Source organism: Henckelia pumila, chromosome 2 (assembly GCF_033568475.1).
Source record: "Henckelia pumila isolate YLH828 chromosome 2, ASM3356847v2, whole genome shotgun sequence".
NCBI classification, from domain to species: domain Eukaryota; kingdom Viridiplantae; phylum Streptophyta; class Magnoliopsida; order Lamiales; family Gesneriaceae; genus Henckelia; species Henckelia pumila.
In genome coordinates, this window is record NC_133121.1 from 12,702,614 (window position 1) to 12,723,429 (window position 20,816).

The 20,816-nt window shown below is 35.4% G+C and overlaps 1 protein-coding gene across 1 annotated transcript; it reads right to left on the reverse strand.

Annotated features, from left to right (window-relative positions):
- Positions 1-4,922: 4,922 nt before the first annotated feature.
- LOC140884605 (heat shock cognate 70 kDa protein-like) lies at positions 4,923-6,165 on the reverse strand. The gene is made up of 2 exons (XM_073291404.1): positions 5,875-6,165; positions 4,923-5,677 (listed from the first exon to the last, which is right to left on the reverse strand). The coding sequence occupies exons 1-2, from the start codon at positions 5,897-5,899 to the stop codon at positions 5,046-5,048; spliced, it is 657 nt and encodes a 218-aa protein (XP_073147505.1). The 5' UTR covers positions 5,900-6,165; the 3' UTR covers positions 4,923-5,045.
- Between the last annotated feature and the right edge of the window lie 14,651 nt (positions 6,166-20,816).

Consider the following 20,816-nt stretch of genomic DNA (forward strand, 5'->3'; position numbering starts at 1 on the left):
AATATTCTTATTTGCCAAGTTTTATATGGATGACATAATATTTTGTGCTTCTTGTGAAAAACTTGTTGATGAATTAGTGAAGTGCATGTCATTTATTTTTAAGATGAGTATGGTTGGTGAATTGAATTATTTCTTGGGGTTGCAAGTGAAACAAATGTATGGTGGAATCTTTGTGTGTCAAATACAGTATGCTAGAAATCTTGTGAAAAAGTATTTGAATGAAAATTGTAAACACACGCGTACACCAATGAGGTCAAGTGAAAAACTGTCGAAGGAAGATGTTGTCGAAGGTGTTGACAACACCCTCTACAGAAGCATAATTGGAAGTGTCTTGTTTAGTTGTATGTTTGTGTATTGTGATAATTCAAGCATCATTGATATATCCAAAAATCCAGTACAACACTCTCGAACCAAACACATAGACATTTGACATCACTTCATTAGAGATTTGGTCGAGAAAGGCATGATCTGTATTGAGTTTATTAGAACTAATAACCAATTAACTGATATTTTCACCAAAGCTTTGGATTTTGAGAGATTTTCCAGTCTAAGGAAGTATCTCAGTATGTGTGCATTATAGACAGAACTGAGATATTGTCTGGAGTGTTGCCAACACCCTGCGACAACACCTTTTCATGCATGTGCATCTTTAGGATCATTAGGCATTTGCATTCATGCATTCATTCTGTTTTGTGATGTGTTGGATACATTGTAACCATTGACCAGTTTTCACTCAGGATTCTCTGCAAAAATATTTTTACAGTCAAATGAAGATTAATGGATAATGAGTTCTGACAAAATTACTGAGTAGTGGAGGGATGTTCGTGTATTCCATGATCTTGTCCCAAGTGAAAAGTAATTTTGCAAAATTGCTAAGTAGTGGAGGGATGTTCGTGTATTCCATGATCTTGTCCCAAGTGAAAAGTGATTTTGCAAAGTCAGAAAATCTAAATAACAAAATGGTAAAAATGCAATCATCTCAATCATCAAATTTGATTGAAGATCAGAATGGAAAAAGCTACCTAAAGGAGTCCAATGAAGACTGTTCCTTTAGTGTGCAGGCTACCACTTTTGCAATAATGAATTTAATGGCTGTCTGGTAATAAATTTTTTGAGAATCTTAGGGTTTTGCTGGAAGATGTTGCCAACATCGTGGACAACACCTCACTTTTCAATATATTTTTGCATATGATTGCATTTTATTGCATTGTTACACTCTTTTTTAGACATAATTAAGACATGCATATTTATTTTATGGTGAATATATCTTGCTGAGAAGTTTGAAGTTCGAAATAAGCAAAATTTAGTGATTTGTCCAATCCACTAATATTTCGAATTGTTTTGTGATTGAAAGTGTTTTTAGTGAAGTTTCTTTATGGAAATTTTGTGAAAATCAATTGGCTTGATTTATTGCCTTAATTCGGAAATTTGTTGCCATAATGATTTCAAACTCCATTTTATCGTTGGCAATTGTTATTGTTTGGGAACATTAACTGCGACCGAGTGATTAAGAGGTGAAGGGTCTGTTGTTTAGATTTGATCTTATCATCAAAATATTTAATGGTCTTGTTACTCTTTGCTCACCCTCACCACATTATCACTTCTACAGAATTTTGTCGATCCTTGCATTATTGTCAAATTCTTTTCTTATTATTCTAACTGTTCAAAATTTTATGGCAGAGAAGAATTTTGATTCATTGATATTCAAACAGAGATGGGATACAAAGAAGATGTTGAGCCAGATGTTGACAACACATCTGACAACAACTTAGAGGATGATTTTAGTAGATATTTGATGGTCATTGTTACTGCTGTTGATCCATCTTTGATGGTCATTTTTACTGCTGCTGATCCATCCCTTGCATTCTCTGATGAAGGCTCTGAGGAATCTGCCTCAGAAGCAGATGTTGCATCAGATGCTGCTGACATTCCTGCTGACATCTTAGATGAGGACTAGTATTTGAATATGGTAGATTTTTTCAAAATTCGGAATTTGTTGGCTATTGTCACTGTTGTTGCACCTTTCTGTAGGAAGCCGGTGTTGCTGTTTCTGCAGAAGATGTTTCTGAAGGTGTTGCTGACACCCTAGACAACACCTTGGATGAATACTATCGAGTAAGACAATCTTATTCCTCTATTTTTTTTTATATTGAGAATGCTGCAAATGATTGACAACACTATGCCAATTGTGACTTCTTTGAGGACCACATAATTGATTTGGAAGCATATGGTGCACAAAATCTGGTAAGAACTTTCCAACTCAGAAATATGTTCGCTATTGTGACATATGCTACTCTTTACTGTAGACCTATTTTCTTGGAATTCTACTGAAATTTGACTAAAGCTGTGCCGAACACTCTTTCGCAAAATTTGGGAAAATTCATGTGAGGGTTCAGATTTTCGAGTTTAGTCCTACTGTGATTAATGGATTTTTAACTCACCCGAGGTGGAAAAAGATGTGCAGCCCGTTCTGATAAGATAACTTATGTTCTTTGCAAGACTGCAATCAAGACTTGGACTTCGTCCACAAATTTCACCTTTGTCGCCAAACAACAAGCTGGTGTGATATTTGCTATAGGAACTGGAGCAGCTTTGAAATTTGTAAAGCTTGTGTTTTACTACAGTTATGCAATATGCAAACTATGGGTTGGTATCTTACATGCTCCTGTTTTCTTCTTTGATATTTGTTGTGCTAGTATCTCAATAGTTTGAAAAAGATGATGATGAGCCTTTATCTGCTGTTGTTGAGGTCCTGAAGCTTGCACCTACATTACTTAGAGGTAACATGAAATTGGACTTACCTTGGTCAGAAACAGATGCTGCTGCAGATGTTGTGGCAGATGTTGCCAACACCTCCCCTGCCACTGCCATATTTGTTCCTCTTACTTCAACAGCTGGATTCTATCTTTATTCAATCCCAGATGCTGCATGTTGAACATAATATTTTACAAGACAAAGCAGAAATTTCTTACTATGAAGCTCTCCTATCTCAATATAGAATTTTTCCTGGTGTAGGTACCTCTTCTGGACAAAAAGGGGGAGAAGATGTTGAATATGGTGGCTCTGGATCTGATGGAGAAGATGCTAGTTCTGGCAAAGCAAATGATGGGTTGTCACAGAGAAATAAGTTTTAGTTTTTTTGTGATTTAAGTTTATTTTGTGGTTTATTTTGCTCTGCTCTGATTTTGTCTTATGTTTTTGCTCTGATCTGGTTCTAATCAATTTTAGTTTGTTTGATTATAACTCTCTGATTTGTTCTAAGTTTTTTCCGCTCTGACTTAAGTGTTGTGAGGAGGTGCTGGAAACATCCTCGACAACATCCATGCTTAGACTAAGGGGGAGAATGTATTTTCGTATTCAGGGAGAGAATTGATATTCAGGAGAGTTGTGATGTGTGCTGAATTGATTAAATATGCTTTGACTCACTTCTGAACATGTATTAAGTATTTTCTGATCTCTCAAAGTGTTGTGTGCAGGTGTTGCCAAAATTCTTGACAGCACTCAGAATTGAAGATCAAATTCAGGGGGCGAACAGACTTGATAAGTTTGAACTCCGGGGGAGTTCTGAGAATTAAAATTCAGGGGGAGTTACTGAGTTACTTTTAGATGTTTTGTCCAGAAAGGCAAAAAGGGGGAGATTGAAAGGATAATTATTCCTTGATATATTTCCATGTTTTGAAATATTATAATAATGTATTTTGCCTTTCTAGGATTGATAGTTAATATTGTGTTTTCTATCTATATATTTGATATATTTTAAACTAGGAATAGTTTTGATTTGAATTGAGATAATATAATATTCCTAGATTTAAAATATGGTTGATTGGGTTAATTATTTTGTAGGAGATATTATGCACTTATCATAATATATCTTTATCTCCTAATTTAGCTTATCTTTGTTTCCTTATCATTGTAGATTCAAGTTGAATTAAGGAAACAAGATCAAGACTTTTTTTGGAGATAAGTTGACACGCTTAAATAGAAGAAGACTACGTAGAGATCTGCGGCTTGGAGAAAAACAAGAGAGCGCAGAAAGAGAGATCAAGTCGTAGACGAGGATTTGAGCGTGCTAAAAATAGAGAGCAGAAAAGAGAGCTTGAACGTAGATGACAGAACTCGACTTTCTGGAGTGATTTCACGCTGAAGAGTTCTTGTCAATTTGCTGAATTTATTGTTCGTAGATGCCTTTTAGTTTTGAGAGCACTTGAAGATTGGTGATCGAAGATTGTGTTGCTCTTGTGTTTGGGCATCTCGGATCAACTCATTATTCGTTTTCTTGTTCTACTTTCAGTAGACTTTTAAGGGAGTTGTTTTTATTTTATTATTTATTTTCTCACATGCTTTGAGAAAATTGATTTTTAACATGTTCACTAGTTTTAGGGTTTGTAAAACTCTTTGAATTATTTTTCTAGTAAAAGTTTTGCCCTAGGGCGCTGCAAGAGTATTTTATACTCTTGCTTAAATATTTGAGTCTGATTTATTTGGTTGCTTATCTATTTTATTCATGCTTTCAAAAATTCTGATGCATGTTAATCAAGGTGTTATTGAAGTTGTTGTCAACACCAAGTGACAACATCTGAATCTATTTGTATGCGCAACCTTTATTACTTTAATACTTGTGCTTATTTACTCTTGAGTATTTATATTATTTGTTTGCTGTTACTATTCACGTTTAATATTTTCGCTGCATGTTGTGTATGATGTTGTCAACACCTAGTGACAACATCTGATTTTGATAATTTTTATGAATCATGATATCCCTTACACTGGTCAGTATCCTGACCACTCAAAATTGCAGCTTGAACTGCTGCACCATAGGCTCGGCCTCGTCAGGGTGAATGCTTTTGCACAGCTCCTTACCATCAAAGAAATCTTGAAGCAGTTGTTGTACCTTTTGAATTCTAGAGGATCCACCAACAAGCACCACGTCGTGGATTTTTTTCCTATCCATCTCAGCATCCTTCAAACACTTCCCAACGTGGACAATGCATTCTTCAAACAAGTCCTTGTTTAGCTCCTCAAACTTGGAACGTGTTATTTGAGAGTTAAAATCGATTCCTCTTGGCCTTCTCACACTCCGTCTTCAACCTGCTCATTGCCCGGGGGTTGTTGCTTATGTCTTTTTTGTGCTTCCTCTTGAACTCTTGAACAAAATGGTTCAACATTCTGTTGTCAAAATCCTCTCCTCCAAGGTGAGTGTTTCCAGCAGTTGACTTAACCTTAAAGATGCTCTTCACCATTGTGAGAAGTGAAACGTCGAACGTGCCACCACCAAGGTCGAAAATAAGCACCTTCTTCTCACCAGAGCTACTAAACATTTTGTCAAAACCGTAGGCAATGGCTGCAGCCATCGGTTCGACAAGGATACGCAAGTCGTTGAGCCCAGAAATGACTCCCGCATTTCTGGTCGCCCGCCTCTGGGAATCATTGAAGTAAGCAGGGACGGTTATGACCGCATTTTTCACCGTAGATCCAAGAAATGCTTCTGCAATCTCCTTCATCTTGGTCAGTACCATTGAAGAAATTTCTTCCGCAGCAAATCGCTTCTCTTCACCTTTGTGGGTAACAACAATCATTGGCTTATCATTTTCACCACAAATGACCTTGAATGGCCAAAGCAGCACATCTTCCTGGACCAGTGGGTCGCTGAATCTCCTACCGATCATTCTTTTAGCATCTATATATAAAGTTAGTCAGAGAAGCATTATATTCTATATATATATATATATATATATATATATATACTTTCAGACGACAGCAGTACTTTATGTTTTAGACTACAGGAACATAGGCAGATTGCAGAATGAACTTTTTAGAAACGAACAAGGTGAGTGAACGAAGAAATCGGTACACTAATCACATATAGTGTCTCACCAAAAACAGTGGTAGTGGGGTTCATGGAGACTACGTTCTTTGCAGAATCGCCCAAGAGACGTTCGGTTTCATTGAAAGCTACATAAGACGGTTGCCTTGATCATTCTGTATGACCTGAACACGATCCCGTTGCCACACAGCCACGCATGAATAAGTGGTTCCCAAGTTGATTCCGATTGCCGGTCCTTCACTTTTTCCAGCCATTGCCTACTAAGAGGATCGAATTAATGTTTTCTTGCAATATATTTTTCCTCCCCCAATGACTTTGTACAGAGGAAATTGTTGGCTTGCACAAAGACTCCCAAGTCTTCTGCAAAAATATACCCACTTGCTGATAATATATATAGGCACATACTCAAAATTCCTCCAAGAAAAAAAAAAATAACTAAAAAAATCCTCATTACTTTTTTCATTAATAATAATATATTTTCTTGTGTAATCACTTAAATTAATGCTTATAATAATACTTATCTATTGCATTCATCAACTATTACGGCGTGTTATATATACCCACTTGCTGATAATATATATAGGCACATACTCAAAATTCCTCCAAGAAAAAAAAAAATAACTAAAAAAATCCTCATTACTTTTTTCATTAATAATAATATATTTTCTTGTGTAATCACTTAAATTAATGCTTATAATAATACTTATCTATTGCATTCATCAACTATTACGGCGTGTTATATATATATATATATATATATATATATATATATATATATATATATATGATTTTGCACAATTCCGCTCGATTGATAACCAAACCGACCTAATGAACGTCGTACAGAAAATTAATAAAACTAATCAGGAATTGTAATCATAAGTTATTCGAAATATAACCCATCAAAATAATTCTTTAAAAACTAAATTATAATACGTAGCAACCGATAGCCTTAAACAATCCAAATATATTAGAATGACAAACTGGTGTATGAACTATGAAGGGAAGACCGACCAAGGTAAAGTCTTCTTATTCTTTCTTTAGTTAGAATTTTGACAATTTCAAAAAGCTTTAAATTTTGTTTAAGTTTAAATAAATTCATATAAAATTGATGACAGAATTGACTCTTGACTTAATTACAACATCATATGCATTAAGTCGTCTACAAAAATATGGAGCCAAAGGTGTAACTAGTTTCATTTAAAATTGTAATATGTCAATTTAAATAATTCAGAATAAAAAAATTATCATGTCCGGGCTTGGGCCTGCCCAAATGAGGGGTTTTTTTTTTTATTAAATTAATATAAAACTAATAAAATTTAATTAAAAAATTGCATTATGTAAAAGATGACCGAACCAGTACAATCCGGGACAGTCAGATCTCTAATGAATTCGGGACAAACGGTCTTGGATTTAGCTTTATATATTAAAAAAAAAAAAAACGATCGGCCCAAATAAAATCGACTGGACCAAAAATTATTGGTCCAGCGTAATTTTTTTTGTTAAAAAAAAAGAAATTTAAGTAACTAAGCTGTCTTATCCGTTAAAAAATGACCTATAATACAGCTCTCTGAATCCGGAGCAGAGAATCATGTGAATCAATGCATTAATTCACGGATGCATTGATTCACGAACTCAATGCATTGGACTCATATATTTGTCTTGAATGTCTTTGATCTCCTTACCATTCCATTCCCATAAATATTTGAATTCCTCTGGCATTTTTTTCATTCTTCCTTCGTCTTTGTTAAAGGTAACCAGTTATGTTTATGTTCAATTTTTAATTTATTGTTATAAATTTCTTTTGTTATGATGTTTTTATTTAGTTGTATATTTTGTTATAATTTTTTTAAAAATATTGTCAGATTATAATTTAATTCAACGGTTGATCTTGCTTTCATACACAGTTAACAGGTCTTCATACACAGTTAACAAGTAATTTATTTTCTTACAATTCTATTAATTTTTAATTTTGGTGGAATATAATATTTAAAATGAATTTAATTTAGTTAAAAGTTTTTTGTTACGTATTTTATACTAAATTATAAATAATTGATGAATCATACACAATTAATTTATAACATGATTGGTAGGAGGAAATGAGGTAGGAATGGAATGAGCATTCTCATCTCATTTCCTAGCTACAATCATGTTTGGTTTGGATTTGGAATGCGAATGTTCATTTCCATTGGAATATTGGCTATTCTCATATTCATAGGAATAGTCATTCCATCCATTTTGGATAGGAATGATCATTCACACTCCTAATTTTTCTCCATTTGTAAACTTCTTCCCTTATTTAGTTTAATAAAGTACCTAAAATAATAATCATAATAATAATATTATTATCAAATTAATTTACTACCATTTATAAATATAGAATTATTAATAAATAATGATAATAATATTAATAAATAAACAAATAAAACGTTCACTTAATAATAATGTATATTATAAAATATATAACTATCATTATATTTTATTAAAAAATAATTATTTTTTAATAAATAAAATTAAAAATAATAATAATAATAACTACTAAATTCAGATTAATAATTATATTAGTTTTATTATAAAGATAATTTTATAATGTATAATAGGCTATAAATAGTTATATTTTTTTTATTGTTTTTAAAATAATAATTATAATAAATATTTTTTAACCTATAATAAATATTTTTGAATAGCTACTATTTTGGATTTTAATGGAAACATTATTTGATAATTAAAAATAATCCAATTTCATTTCGATTTTATTTTTTGGTACCAATCATTTGAATGGAATAAACTTATCATTCCATTCCTATTCTTATTCCATTCCAAAATTGATTTCATTTCAACTTTATTTCATTCAAGCATACCAATCATGCCCTTATAGTTTTATGTAATTATTTTAAGAATAGAGTAATAAATTTATTTATTTTAAAATTATAGCCACACAATATTTATTTTAAAATTATATTCATGACTTTTAAAATTATTTTAAGTTGGGACATCTTTATGCAACATTTTGTACATGGGAGATGCGATTTTGGCAAAGTCCTGAATATATCTCCTATAAAAACCTGCATGGCCAAGAAAAAAATGCACTTTTCGCACACAAGTGGGATAAGGTAGAGACTGAATAATATCAATTTTGGCTTTGTCTACTTCAATCCCCTTAGATGAGACGACATGACCCAAAACAATACCTTGCCCAACCATAAAATGACATTTTTTAGAATTTAAAACTAGGTTGATTTTGACACACCACTTTAGGATAAGAGCAATGTAGTGACCCGCACCGTGATCACCTACTAATCAGAAGCTTAAGCATGCATTTAAATTAATTAAATAAATCAAAAATTAAACAGCGAAAAACTTAAACAACAATAAAATATTGTTTACAACCATATTGAATAAAATCCAGTGTAATAACCCAAATAAAACTGAAACAAAAGCCTAGACAAAGCTCTGCTGGTCATCCAACGCCTAAGCCCTCCTGGAACCACCTGCATCGTCCAGCCGCAGATCTGCCCCATGGAATAGGGTGTCCAGATACAACAAAGTACGGGAAGCGAGCATGATAAGCTCAGTACGAGAGTATGAGTATACGGTGTTATGTGTGCATGTATGCAAGTGAACTGGGTACCAATACTCTCAGGTCAAGAAACAAGCTCAAAGACCGGGCCCAAGGATATATAACACGTTGGGTCGTCGCCTCAGGAGGTGGCTCATATACCCAGTGGATGATGGTGACCTGATACTAGTACAAGTGTCCAACCATCATGGTGACCTAACTCAAGACTTATGTATCTAACCATCCACAAACTCGTAGGGTGAGCGCCCTACTACAGGATACCTCTAAGGTAAAGACTCGATATTCTCATGTATGCAACATACAATCATGACATGTTGTATATATAAAGACATATAAAACATGCAATCACATAATCCAGACAAACACATAATACATGCATACTTGATAGGTGTGTTTTAGTTGCATATTTTAATGAAGTTTTACTGTCGTTTAGCATGCATTTATTTAGTTGATTTAAGTATTTTGTTTATATTTCATGCATCATGTCTACATAACATGCTCCCGGATTCTACATAACATGCTCCCGGATTTATAGTGTAGAAAACAAAATTTTATGAAGAAAGTTTGGAGTGCAAAAGAATTGAAGAAAAGAAGCAAATAAAGAAGATGCTCCCGGATTTATTGTGTAGGAAACAACATTTTATGAAGAAAGTTTGGAGTGCAAAAGAATTGAAGAAAAGAAGCAAATAAAGAAGATGAAAAAGTAGAGCGGTTTGTTAGAGCTGTTCGTTCCAACAGCTCTAACGAACAGCCCTTGAAGGAGTGCTATCGCTCTAACGAAGGGCTCTTACTGTAGAAAAGGAAGAAAGAAAGAATGGTGCGCTGTTGGAGTTGTGGTTAGCGCTACTTGATGCGCTATCGCGCTTGTACAATGATGAAGAGCGCAATCCATGCGCTGTTAAAGAGATGAGTTGCGCCATAGCGCTGAAGATCAAGGGAACCGTGCTACTTTAGCGCGAAAGAGCAGCGCAATCGCGCATGGGGAGAATGAAGTGCGCTTAATGATCTGTGCGTACAGATTTGCGAGAAGAAAAGCATCCGCTCGATCCGCGGAACTTGTCCGATCGAGCGGGACACTTGAAATATCGGGACAGAAAGATTGGTGAAATTTTCTTGCTCGATACGCTGACTTTGACCCCTTTAGGTTTGGTAAACATTTTTTTAAAAAAAACTTTTTTAAGCTATAATTTTTGGCTTTTGAAAAAGCTCTAATTTTGACTTAAAAAAGTGCTTATTTAAGTACTTTTCTGGTTAAATGAAAAGCACTTAAAAAAGTGCTTTTTTGGCCTGACTTTTGAAACCAAACGGGGCCTTTGTCCGATCGAGCGGGAGCTGCGCAGAATAAAAAATATAATTTAGGATTTTTAAACTCTTATTTTGCGGGCTTTATTTTGTGGGCTTTTCAAAGCAATATAAATAAATAATCTTTAGACGCAAAAGAGAGGGGGAGATCGAACGAGAGATTGGAGACGGCTGAAGAACACAGAGAAAACATCTGGCGGCTAGGTTTTATCTTTTTTTTTCTTAATTAGATTTTAATTCTTCTTGTTTTTATTCTTGGTTGAGGAAGACAAACCCTTGAATTTATTTATCTTGTGAGATTCAGATTTTCATTGTTTGATTTTTATCGAGTATCAAGAGTTGTTATGGTTTAATTCATGATTGTGTGTTTGATTATTAGATTGATCACCTGATAATTCTTTTGTACAATCTATCGCTCAATTAGAATTCAAATCCGTAATTGTTTGAATCATCTGATTTGTGAAGCAACTATGATTAATATTTTCTGCTGTTGAATTTGTTAACTCGTAGGAACAACAATTGATTAGGCTAAATACAACCGCTGGTGTTTGTGTTGTCTAGCTTCATTAGTTTTACTCATTTGAATGCTACCGTGGATTTAAATCTAGATTGCTGTTATCGGGTTAATTTATTGGTAAGGGTTAATTTAGAATGATGTTTTCTAGTTAACTAAAATTAAGGTGAAACAGGAATTAAGTTTCCAATGATGAATATTCGATGTGAATTAATTATTTTTAGGGAATCAATGATCGAGTGAATGATTTCAAGGGTGTAGTCGATCGATACCAAGTTTCGTTAATTTATTGATCTTTCTTATTTTTTAATTCTTGCATAGTAGTTAATTCTAAAATTCCCAAATCTCCTTTTATTTATTTTCAGTATTTTTAAGAACACAAATAAATTTTCCTTTCCTCGTGGGAACGATCCCTACTCTCGCTACTATATGTTTATTTAGTGTATCTGAGTTGGGTTAATTTGGGCGTGATACGACTAAGTGCTACCAAATTTTGGCACCGTTGCCGGTGAAAGGCGTTTCATTTATTTGTTTTTTTTAATTATTATTCCTCCTAGTGCTACTCTGGTTTGTTCGTGCGTGTAGGTGAATATTCGGAAGAAGAATAATTTCTATACGACCCAGAGATAGAAAGAATTTTGCTTAGGCGAAGGGGGATTCTTGAGGTGTAATATTTCGAGATGTTAAATCAACAAGTATTCACAAGTTTTACCCAGCAACACGGAGAGCCTTTCTACGCAGCATGGAAGAGATTCAATGATTTAGCAACCATCTTCCGGTATCATGATTTTTCTAACTATTCTCTCCTTACATATTTTCTTAATGGTTTGGATACAGTGACAAGAAAATGGGTAATTGATGGAGCTTTCACAGCCGGTATTTCAATATTTTGCCGAGATGATGATACCATGAGACACCTGTTGGATGATATGGCCGAGTTTGACTATTACTGGTATTCACATTCTCAATACTCGGATTTTACAGACCAACCATTTGAGCTTCAAAATGAGGAGGGAAGTTGTTCGCAGTTGATCTTACATCCGCTAGAGGATATCATGAGCAAGCTTGTGGCATCGACTGTGGAAACTATAGAAGATCTGAAAAAATCTAGATGTGACCTTGTGGAGCACATGGAGAATATCAAGAGATCAATCATCCATGAATACCGAGAACATGAAGTGAAGCAAGATACTCAAGCATTGACCAACCCAATTTGGTTTAATGATGATGACTCAGAGAACCAGAATTGGGAGTGCGAATCAATTCCTGCTGAAGATTTAGAGGCATTTGAGTCTTCTTTTCTTATGGAACCTCAGTCGGAAGATGTTCTGGAAGAAATAGTGTATGATGGAAATATGTTACCACTTGAGTTTGAGGATGACGGAGTTCAAGAGTCTATCGATATGAGCTCATCGATAGTATTATCATACACACATTCCCAAGATCCTTCCTTTCCATTCGTACCAGTCTCACAAGATGTTAGCTTCCAAGAGCCCACCGAGACGTTCTCTTCACATGTTTATCAGCTACTTTGGAGTGTTGTTGTGGTGACGAGCTTTAACTGTTTATATTTGGCCAAGATTGAGGGCTTATGGAACCAAGACCCATTTGTGGTGTCATATGACACTTATTTTGGGCGTCAGCCGCTCTTTGAGCAGTGCTTTTGAGAGTCAAGCTGAAGACTGAAAATCAAGCGCTGGCTGGGAGGCAACCCAGTGTCTTTTTTCTTTATTTCATTTTGATTTTGTTTTTGTTTTGTTTTGTTTTGTTATGTTTTGTTTTTTTGTTTTATTTTATTTGTTTTCAGGAGCTTAGCCGCCCCATCTGCCGTCCAATTTTCAATAGGAGTCTTCCATTATTCAACCTGAGGCCAAAGAGGACGACAACACCAACTCTTGAACCAGGGGAGTTCTGTTTTAATTTTGCATCTCGTTGTCATTTTGTTATTTGTGTTGTGTGTTGTGTTTTTAGTGCTAGAGCATTGAGGGCAATGCTTTAGATAAGTGTGTGTGTGTGTGTGTGAGTGTGTGGGTGGGGGGGGGGGGTGCATTCAGTATTTGGTATTTTGTCTTGCATTTGTTTTTGTTTCATATTTGCATATAGTTCGTAAATTGTTTCATGTGTGTTTTGTGTGCATAAGTAAATGATGATTTTTAGCCTTTCTAGCCTATGATGAGATAGTTGAAAAATTTGAACTCTTGATCAGATTTGAGAAACCATAGGTTGTTTGTTGAATATTCTTAAGCACACATGTTAAATCAGTGAAGTGTAGCGATGTATTAGATATCGTGGATGTCTGTTGGACCATTGCACGACAATAGGTGGTTTGTGGATCTTGATTGTGTTCTATGAATTTTGATGAGACTCTAGTAAGACACTTATGATCTTGGGCGCACCTAGAGAATTTTTTTTTTTTATATACAAGGATTGAAATCCTAATCCTAAAAGATTAAATTCAAGGCTAAGTATGCGGATTAAATGGGGTTGATGCTCCATCCGGGCTATAGACGAGGGGATTGAAATTCTAATCCTGTCTTAGTTGTAGCTAAGTTTGCGGGTAATTATTGGGGCTAAAGCAATTTCGGGTGCAAAATCCGGAGGTGTGTAATTCATTATCTCAAGGGAGGTGGGTATGTATAGAGGTCATTGGAAGGAATGGACACTTAAAAGTAAAAATTGCACTGCATTGTTTTTAGTTCGGCGAACAGTTTTGAAACTTGTCTTTTGAAGTTGCATGTAACTGGGGTAATATGACACACACACACGTTCGCATTCGACTGAAGGTGTATCATTGATGATTGAGAGTAGCTACGAACTTATTTTGGATGAAAGTGGTTTTCTCTGAGGCTATATTATGCATGATCGTCCTTACTTACATGTTTGTTTGTTGTTTCATTCTGTTTTTGCATGACTTGTTCGAGGGCGATCAAGGATTAAGTGTGGGGGTATTTGATAGGTGTGTTTTAGTTGCATATTTTAATGAAGTTTTACTGTCGTTTAGCATGCATTTATTTAGTTGATTTAAGTATTTTGTTTATATTTCATGCATCATGTCTACATAACATGCTCCCGGATTTATTGTGTAGGAAACAACATTTTATGAAGAAAGTTTGGAGTGCAAAAGAATTGAAGAAAAGAAGCAAATAAAGAAGATGAAAAAGTAGAGCGATTCGTTAGAGCTGTTAACGAACAGCTCTACCCAACAGCTCTAACTCTAACGAACAACCCTTGAAGGAGTGCTATCGCTCTAGCGAAGGGCTCTTACTGTAGAAAAGGAAGAAAGAAAGAATGGTGCGCTGTTGGAGTTGTGGTTAGCGCTACTTGATGCGCTATCGCGCTTGTACAATGATGAAGAGCGCAATCCATGCGCTGTTAAAGAGATGAGTTGCGCGATAGCACTGAAGATCAAGGGAACCGCGCTACTTTAGCGCGAAAGAGCAGCGCAATCGCGCATGGGGAGAATGAAGTGCGCTTAATGATCTGTGCGTACAGATTTGCGAGAAGAAAAGCATCCGCTCGATCCGTGGAATTTGTCCGATCGAGCGGGACACTTGAAATATCGGGACAAAAAGATTGGTGAAATTCTCTCGCTCGATCCGCTGACTTTGTCCGATCGAGCGGGAGCTGCCCAGAATAAAAAATATAATTTAGGATTTTTAAACTCTTATTTTGCGGGCTTTATTTTGTGAGATTTTCAAAGCAATATAAATACATAATCTTTAGACGCAAAAGAGAGGGGGAGATCGAACGAGAGATTGGAGACGGCTGAAGAACACAGAGAAAACATCTGGCGGCTAGGTTTTATCTTTCTTTTTCTTAATTAGATTTTAATTCTTCTTGTTTTTATTCTTGGTTGAGGAAGACGAACCCTTGAATTTATTTATCTTGTGAGATTCAGATTTTTATTGTTTGATTTTTATCGAGTATCAAGAGTTGTTCTGGTTTAATTCATGATTGTGTGTTTGATTATTAGATTGATCACCTGATAATTCTTTTGTACAATCTACCGCTAAATTAGAATTCAAATCCGTAATTGTTTGAATCATCTGATTTGTGAAGCAACTATGATTAATATTTTCTGCTTTTGAATTTGTTAACTCGTAGGAACAACAATTGACTAGGCTAAATACAACCACTGGTGTTTGTGTTGTCTAGCTTCATTAGTTTTACTCATTTGAATGCTACCGTGGATTTAAATCTAGATTGCTGTTATCGGGTTAATTTATTGGTAAGGGTTAATTTAGAATGCTGTTTTCTAGTTAACTAAAATTAAGGTGAAACAGGAATTAAGTTTCCAATGATGAATATTCGATGTGAATTAATTATTTTTAGGGAATCAATGATCGAGTGAATGATTTCAAGGGTGTAGTCGACCGATACCAAGTCTCATTAATTTATTGATATTCCTTAATTTTTAATTCTTGCATAGTAGTTAATTCTAAAATTCCCAAATCCCCTTTTATTTATTTTCAGTATTTTTAAGAACACAAATAAATTTTCCTTTCCTCGTGAGAACGATCCCTACTCTCGCTACTACATGTTTATTTAGTTAATCTGAGTTGGGTTAATTTGGGCGTGATACGACTAAGCGCTACCAAAACTCAATCTGGATATCTCGAATAATACTTTCGTATCTCATAAACTAGGCAAGCTAGACCAGCACTATGTCCAAGCCTATAATCCGCACTACAATGCAAAGTACTCATGCATTATAATCTTATTCTAAAATCCTTAACTACGCTATAGCATACTCCCTATTTACTATAAGGAGCCAGAGATATACCTGCGTCTGTCGTCAGCCCGCTGATGACGACTGCCCCAGAACTTGGGCACCGCTCCGCCGCAACCCCAGATCACATGGCCAACCTCCGGACCAAGCTTAGGAAGCTGGAAACACACCAAAACCCCTAGAAAAGCCTAAGAACCGAGAGAGGAAAGCTAAATGGTGTGAAAATTCTGAAATTCGGAGGGCCTATTTATAGGCGGAGTTCAGACGGTCCGAACTGGTCCGGATGGCCCGAACTAGTCCGTATGCTCCGAACTGTTTTGGTCCTTCCGAACTCATTTTTGGACCCTCAGGACCTATCCTACCATTTTCGGATGTTTCGGATATGATTTTCCACTTATTTTTACCAAATAAGGACTCCTTAAACATGTTTTGAAACTTTTAAAATTATATGTCATTTTCTAACATGTTTAAAATCACCTAATCTTGTAAAATGGAACCGGGCTACTACAAGCAAGGTTAGACAAGCATTTTTCGAATGAATAACAAAATTTATGCAAGCACATAACATATCACTACAAGAAAAACGGCTAAAGACAATGTTTTTTCCGCGTTGTTAATGTCCCCGAAAAAGCGTTGTCGTAGCCAGTGTTGTAAAAGACCACGCTCAAAGACAACCCGAAAAAAGCATTGTCGTTTCTGGAAAAGACAACGCTTTATCTAAAAAATACAACGCTTTTTAAGCGTTGTCTTTTATAAAAAACGTTGTCTTTTCTGGAAAAGACAACGCTTTTTAAGCGTCGTTGTATCTGGAAAGACAACGCTTAAAAAAGCGTTGTCTTTTCTATTAAAGACAACACTTAAGTGTTGTCTTTGTTCAAATAAAAAACAAAAAAAAAATTTTAATTCACAAATTTTCAATATTATAAATCACTCAAAATTCAAAAATTTGTAAAATAAAATTTAATATAGAGTCTTCCAATATTATAAATCATTCAAATATAAAATAATCGAATTCTAAATTAATGAACATTAGGAAAAAAAAACTGGCATGTAGCCTCAATCCATCGTTGAGTAGCAGGATGTCTAAATGTCAGTTGCCACTGCCTACTGCTAAAACATGTGGAAAAAGCTGGTACAACATAAATCCACCAACATCCACAACCTTTAGCTGGTCCTTTCAACATAGAATCACCCATATTAATCAAAAGATACGTGTTTCTGCAAAAGTGGGGTGTTAAAATCTGAAATAAATCAAAAGTGGGTGGCAAAATAACTTGGAGCATAAAGCTATTTATATAAAATAGAGAAAGTTAAGGAAAACAGGGACCCTTGAATCGAATTTGCGGAAACTTCACAAACCAGGGTGTCGGCAGTGTGTGCAAAGTTGAAACAATTCTTTTTTCTTTTTAACAAAACCGTGAGTGGTTCAATACATATTCTTTAGCTTCTTTGCAATGATAATGTTCAACAGCATATCGATACACAATTCAATCTCTCAAAGCTGAGATCTAAATTCTTATCTTTGAGAAGAAACATCAATAGTAGAGTAGAGGAAAATAAAGTATTAGAAGGAAAAACATACCGCTTCAATTCTACTTTTAGCTCTAGGAGGAACTCTGGCTCTGAACCGTAAACAGATGAAAATGACATTGTATCTTCTTTGGGGATCGCCACAAAGTTTATAGGAGCAGTGGAAAGTCTTCTCATTTTCTTGAAATATCCGTTTTGTCGACCAGAATAAGAGCGTGGAGTATGGACCTCCGGAGTTGCACAGCCAACAGAGTTCAGACAGGGTGAAGGGGTCACAGATCCATTTCCATATGCTTGGTACCCATTTGTAGTCCTAAAGTTGTTGCTTCTTTTAGGACTAGGCTTAGAACCATATATCGCCTCTTTCTCAATAAGTAGCATATTTTGGAGTTTTTAATGATCCTGAATAAAAATTTTCATATCAATGGGGCACAGGATAATCATGGTTGTTTTACAATGATTATATGATGTAACACACTACTCACAATTAGTATGGTCCCATATTTTGTGCCATTGTATATGGTAAGTAATTGTAATATCAATTGTTGTAAAAGGACATCTTAGTAGATAAACATCTAATTGACGCATAAATATACAACACCAAGAAACTTTACTCTAAATGAGAATCAAATGAAAATAAACAGCCAATGGCAGTTAACCATTCATGCCGACAGAAAAAGCCAATGACTTTCCCAAAATTGGTCCTAACGAAACTAAAGTGCTAGAAATCATAGAGAAAGGCCTGTCACGTCAAGACTACCAAATACAAACTTTTAAAAGAAGGATATTTTGGCAAATTAATAAGATAGTCTACGATGTTAATATGCCCATTTGCTGAAGCCATGTACAATGTTGAACATTCCAACATGAGACAAAATAAAGAAGTTGCGAAAAACCAAACTGAAACAATTTGGCAACAGATAAGCTGACATCTAAAACAGAAAAAAATTACATAAATTTAGTATGAAGACCGTGTTAAAGAGAATCTTGTGCCGGCATGCCGCAAAATAAAAGTGAAAAAACATTAATGTGGAACCAAATTTCTCAGCTCCGAGAAAATACCATGTAGAGTTAAACTGCTGCGAAAGATGGATATCTTCTAAGCTTCTAGCAATCTTCTAAAAAGGCTTCCTAATAAGGACAGAAGAAAAAATATGATTACAGTCATGGAACCTGCAGCTTCTTCATTAAAGCTAATCATGTAAGCGTTTCTCCATTACACAGGTCACACCAGAAGCAGGATCAGGAGTCGAATGAAATGTAATTCTAGACTCTAAATCAGCAGAAGCTAACCTCATTGAGAATAAGTCAGCCAACAAAAAGGTAAAATGTACATAGCATTCAGATCATGAAGAGAATAAATTCGGAAAAAGCAATTGCTACAGCGTCGGGTCATTATGTTTGAACATCATACGGAATAAGAAAAGAAAACAAAGTTCCCTCATAACATACTCAGATCATGATTGAGGAACGACGCAAGAAAATTACGAGGTCCCCAATTATGCAACGGAATTTATTCGATCGAGACTAGCTCATATAATACTACTGGAATCGGCACTCATAATGGCAGCAAGAAGAACTCAGCCAAGCACCACCAACAACAACCACTCCCCTTTAAACCAACGCAAGAACCAACACACAAAGGAGAATACAGGCACACAATCACCAAAAACACCTAAAACCAGAAGCGTTTCAAGCCAAAATACCTCTAAGCAGCAATGGAGATGTCGAGTATACTGTAAGAAGCATAAAACCAAACAACTTGCGGGCAGAAGTAAGAGACCAGTGCAGCAGCAGTGTAGGATAAATTGAAGGCTGAAAGAATATAAACAGTTATGAAAAACTTTGTCAAGATATATCCACATCAAATTGAACTCATTGCAACAGGGATTATAAGCCTGTGAATAGGGGGAAAGTCTATGCTGGCCTTTGGGCTGTGCCCCAATCCATTTAATTTTTGACACGTGGCATAAATTTTTTAAACTCAATAATGGTGAAAATCGTGTTTTTTTTTAATTACAAAACTGATTTGCTTGACCAAGGTTAACTTTGGTGAGATAAAAATTTAGGATTTTTGTTTTCTTAGCGCTAAACACTGATCTCTCATCTCTCATCTCTCCCGCCTCACTTTCAAAAAAAAATTTGGTTCTTGATCTTGGCTAACACACCCACCGTCTCTCGTCATCCCTCCCGTCGCCGTCCGGTCCTCCATCTGCATCCTCAGATCATTCAATTTTTCAAAACTCTCCGCATAGCTTGGGAAGAAGAACTCCATATTTCAAAACTCTTGGCATCTCTAGCAAAGAATAATTCTAGATTTCTATTGAGTCGCTCAATCCACAGTCATCCTTGAACTCCAGAATTTGTTGCTCATAAAAACACAGTGAGTGTGGAGTTTTTCTTTCTCTCTGTCATGATTTTCAAAGTGTTTCTTGTTTTGTGATTGTTCTGTGATTTTGTAACTCATCGTGGTGTATGTATATTGTGATTTGAGCCTTGCTTCTTGTGAGACCCGGACGCTACAACCAAAACCGAAAACGATTCGGGGGCATAATTTTTTTAAAATATATAGTGCTCAGTTGCGCATCAATGATGCGCGTTCGCGCATAGCTCATGCGCTGTTGAGCACAATGATGCGCGTTTGCGCATGAGCATGCGCTGTTGGGCATCATTAGCGCATGAGCTATGCGCAAACGCGCAACATTGATGCCCAACAGCGCATGCTCATGCGCTAACGCGCATCAATGTGCTCAACAGCGCATGAGCTATGTGCAACACTCATTTTTGCAGAAATCCTAAAAACAATATAAATTAATATTATCCAACCTTAAGTATTGATCGATTCTTTTGAAGAAAGTGGTGATTAAGCTATGAGGAAGGCAACTTGATTTTGTTCTACACGATCATTTCTAAATTTTTTATAACTTGACACATAGCTTTGATTCATTATTATTTTTATTTACATTTGAAAATTTTGTTTAATTATAGGCTTGATGGTAGACAACAACGAAGAGTATGAAGTTGCAAATCTAACTCCTGAAAATGTCGAGGTATCATCTACCAACTCTATTGCAGATGAATTGGAGAGTAAACTACTTGTTGGAGAAGTAGTGAGAAGTGTTGAAGATGCTTATTTACTTTATTGCAATTATGCACATGCTAAAGGGTTTAGTGTTAAAAAAGGTGATCAACGTTATTTTCCTGGTACAACTGAATTGCAAGCTAAAGATTTTGAGTGTTCATGTGAAGGCAGTAAAGATGAAAAACGCTCTAATGAAAAAGTTCCTGTTTACTTGAAGCCAACTAGTAGAAGTAAATGTAAAGCTAAACTCAGAATAAC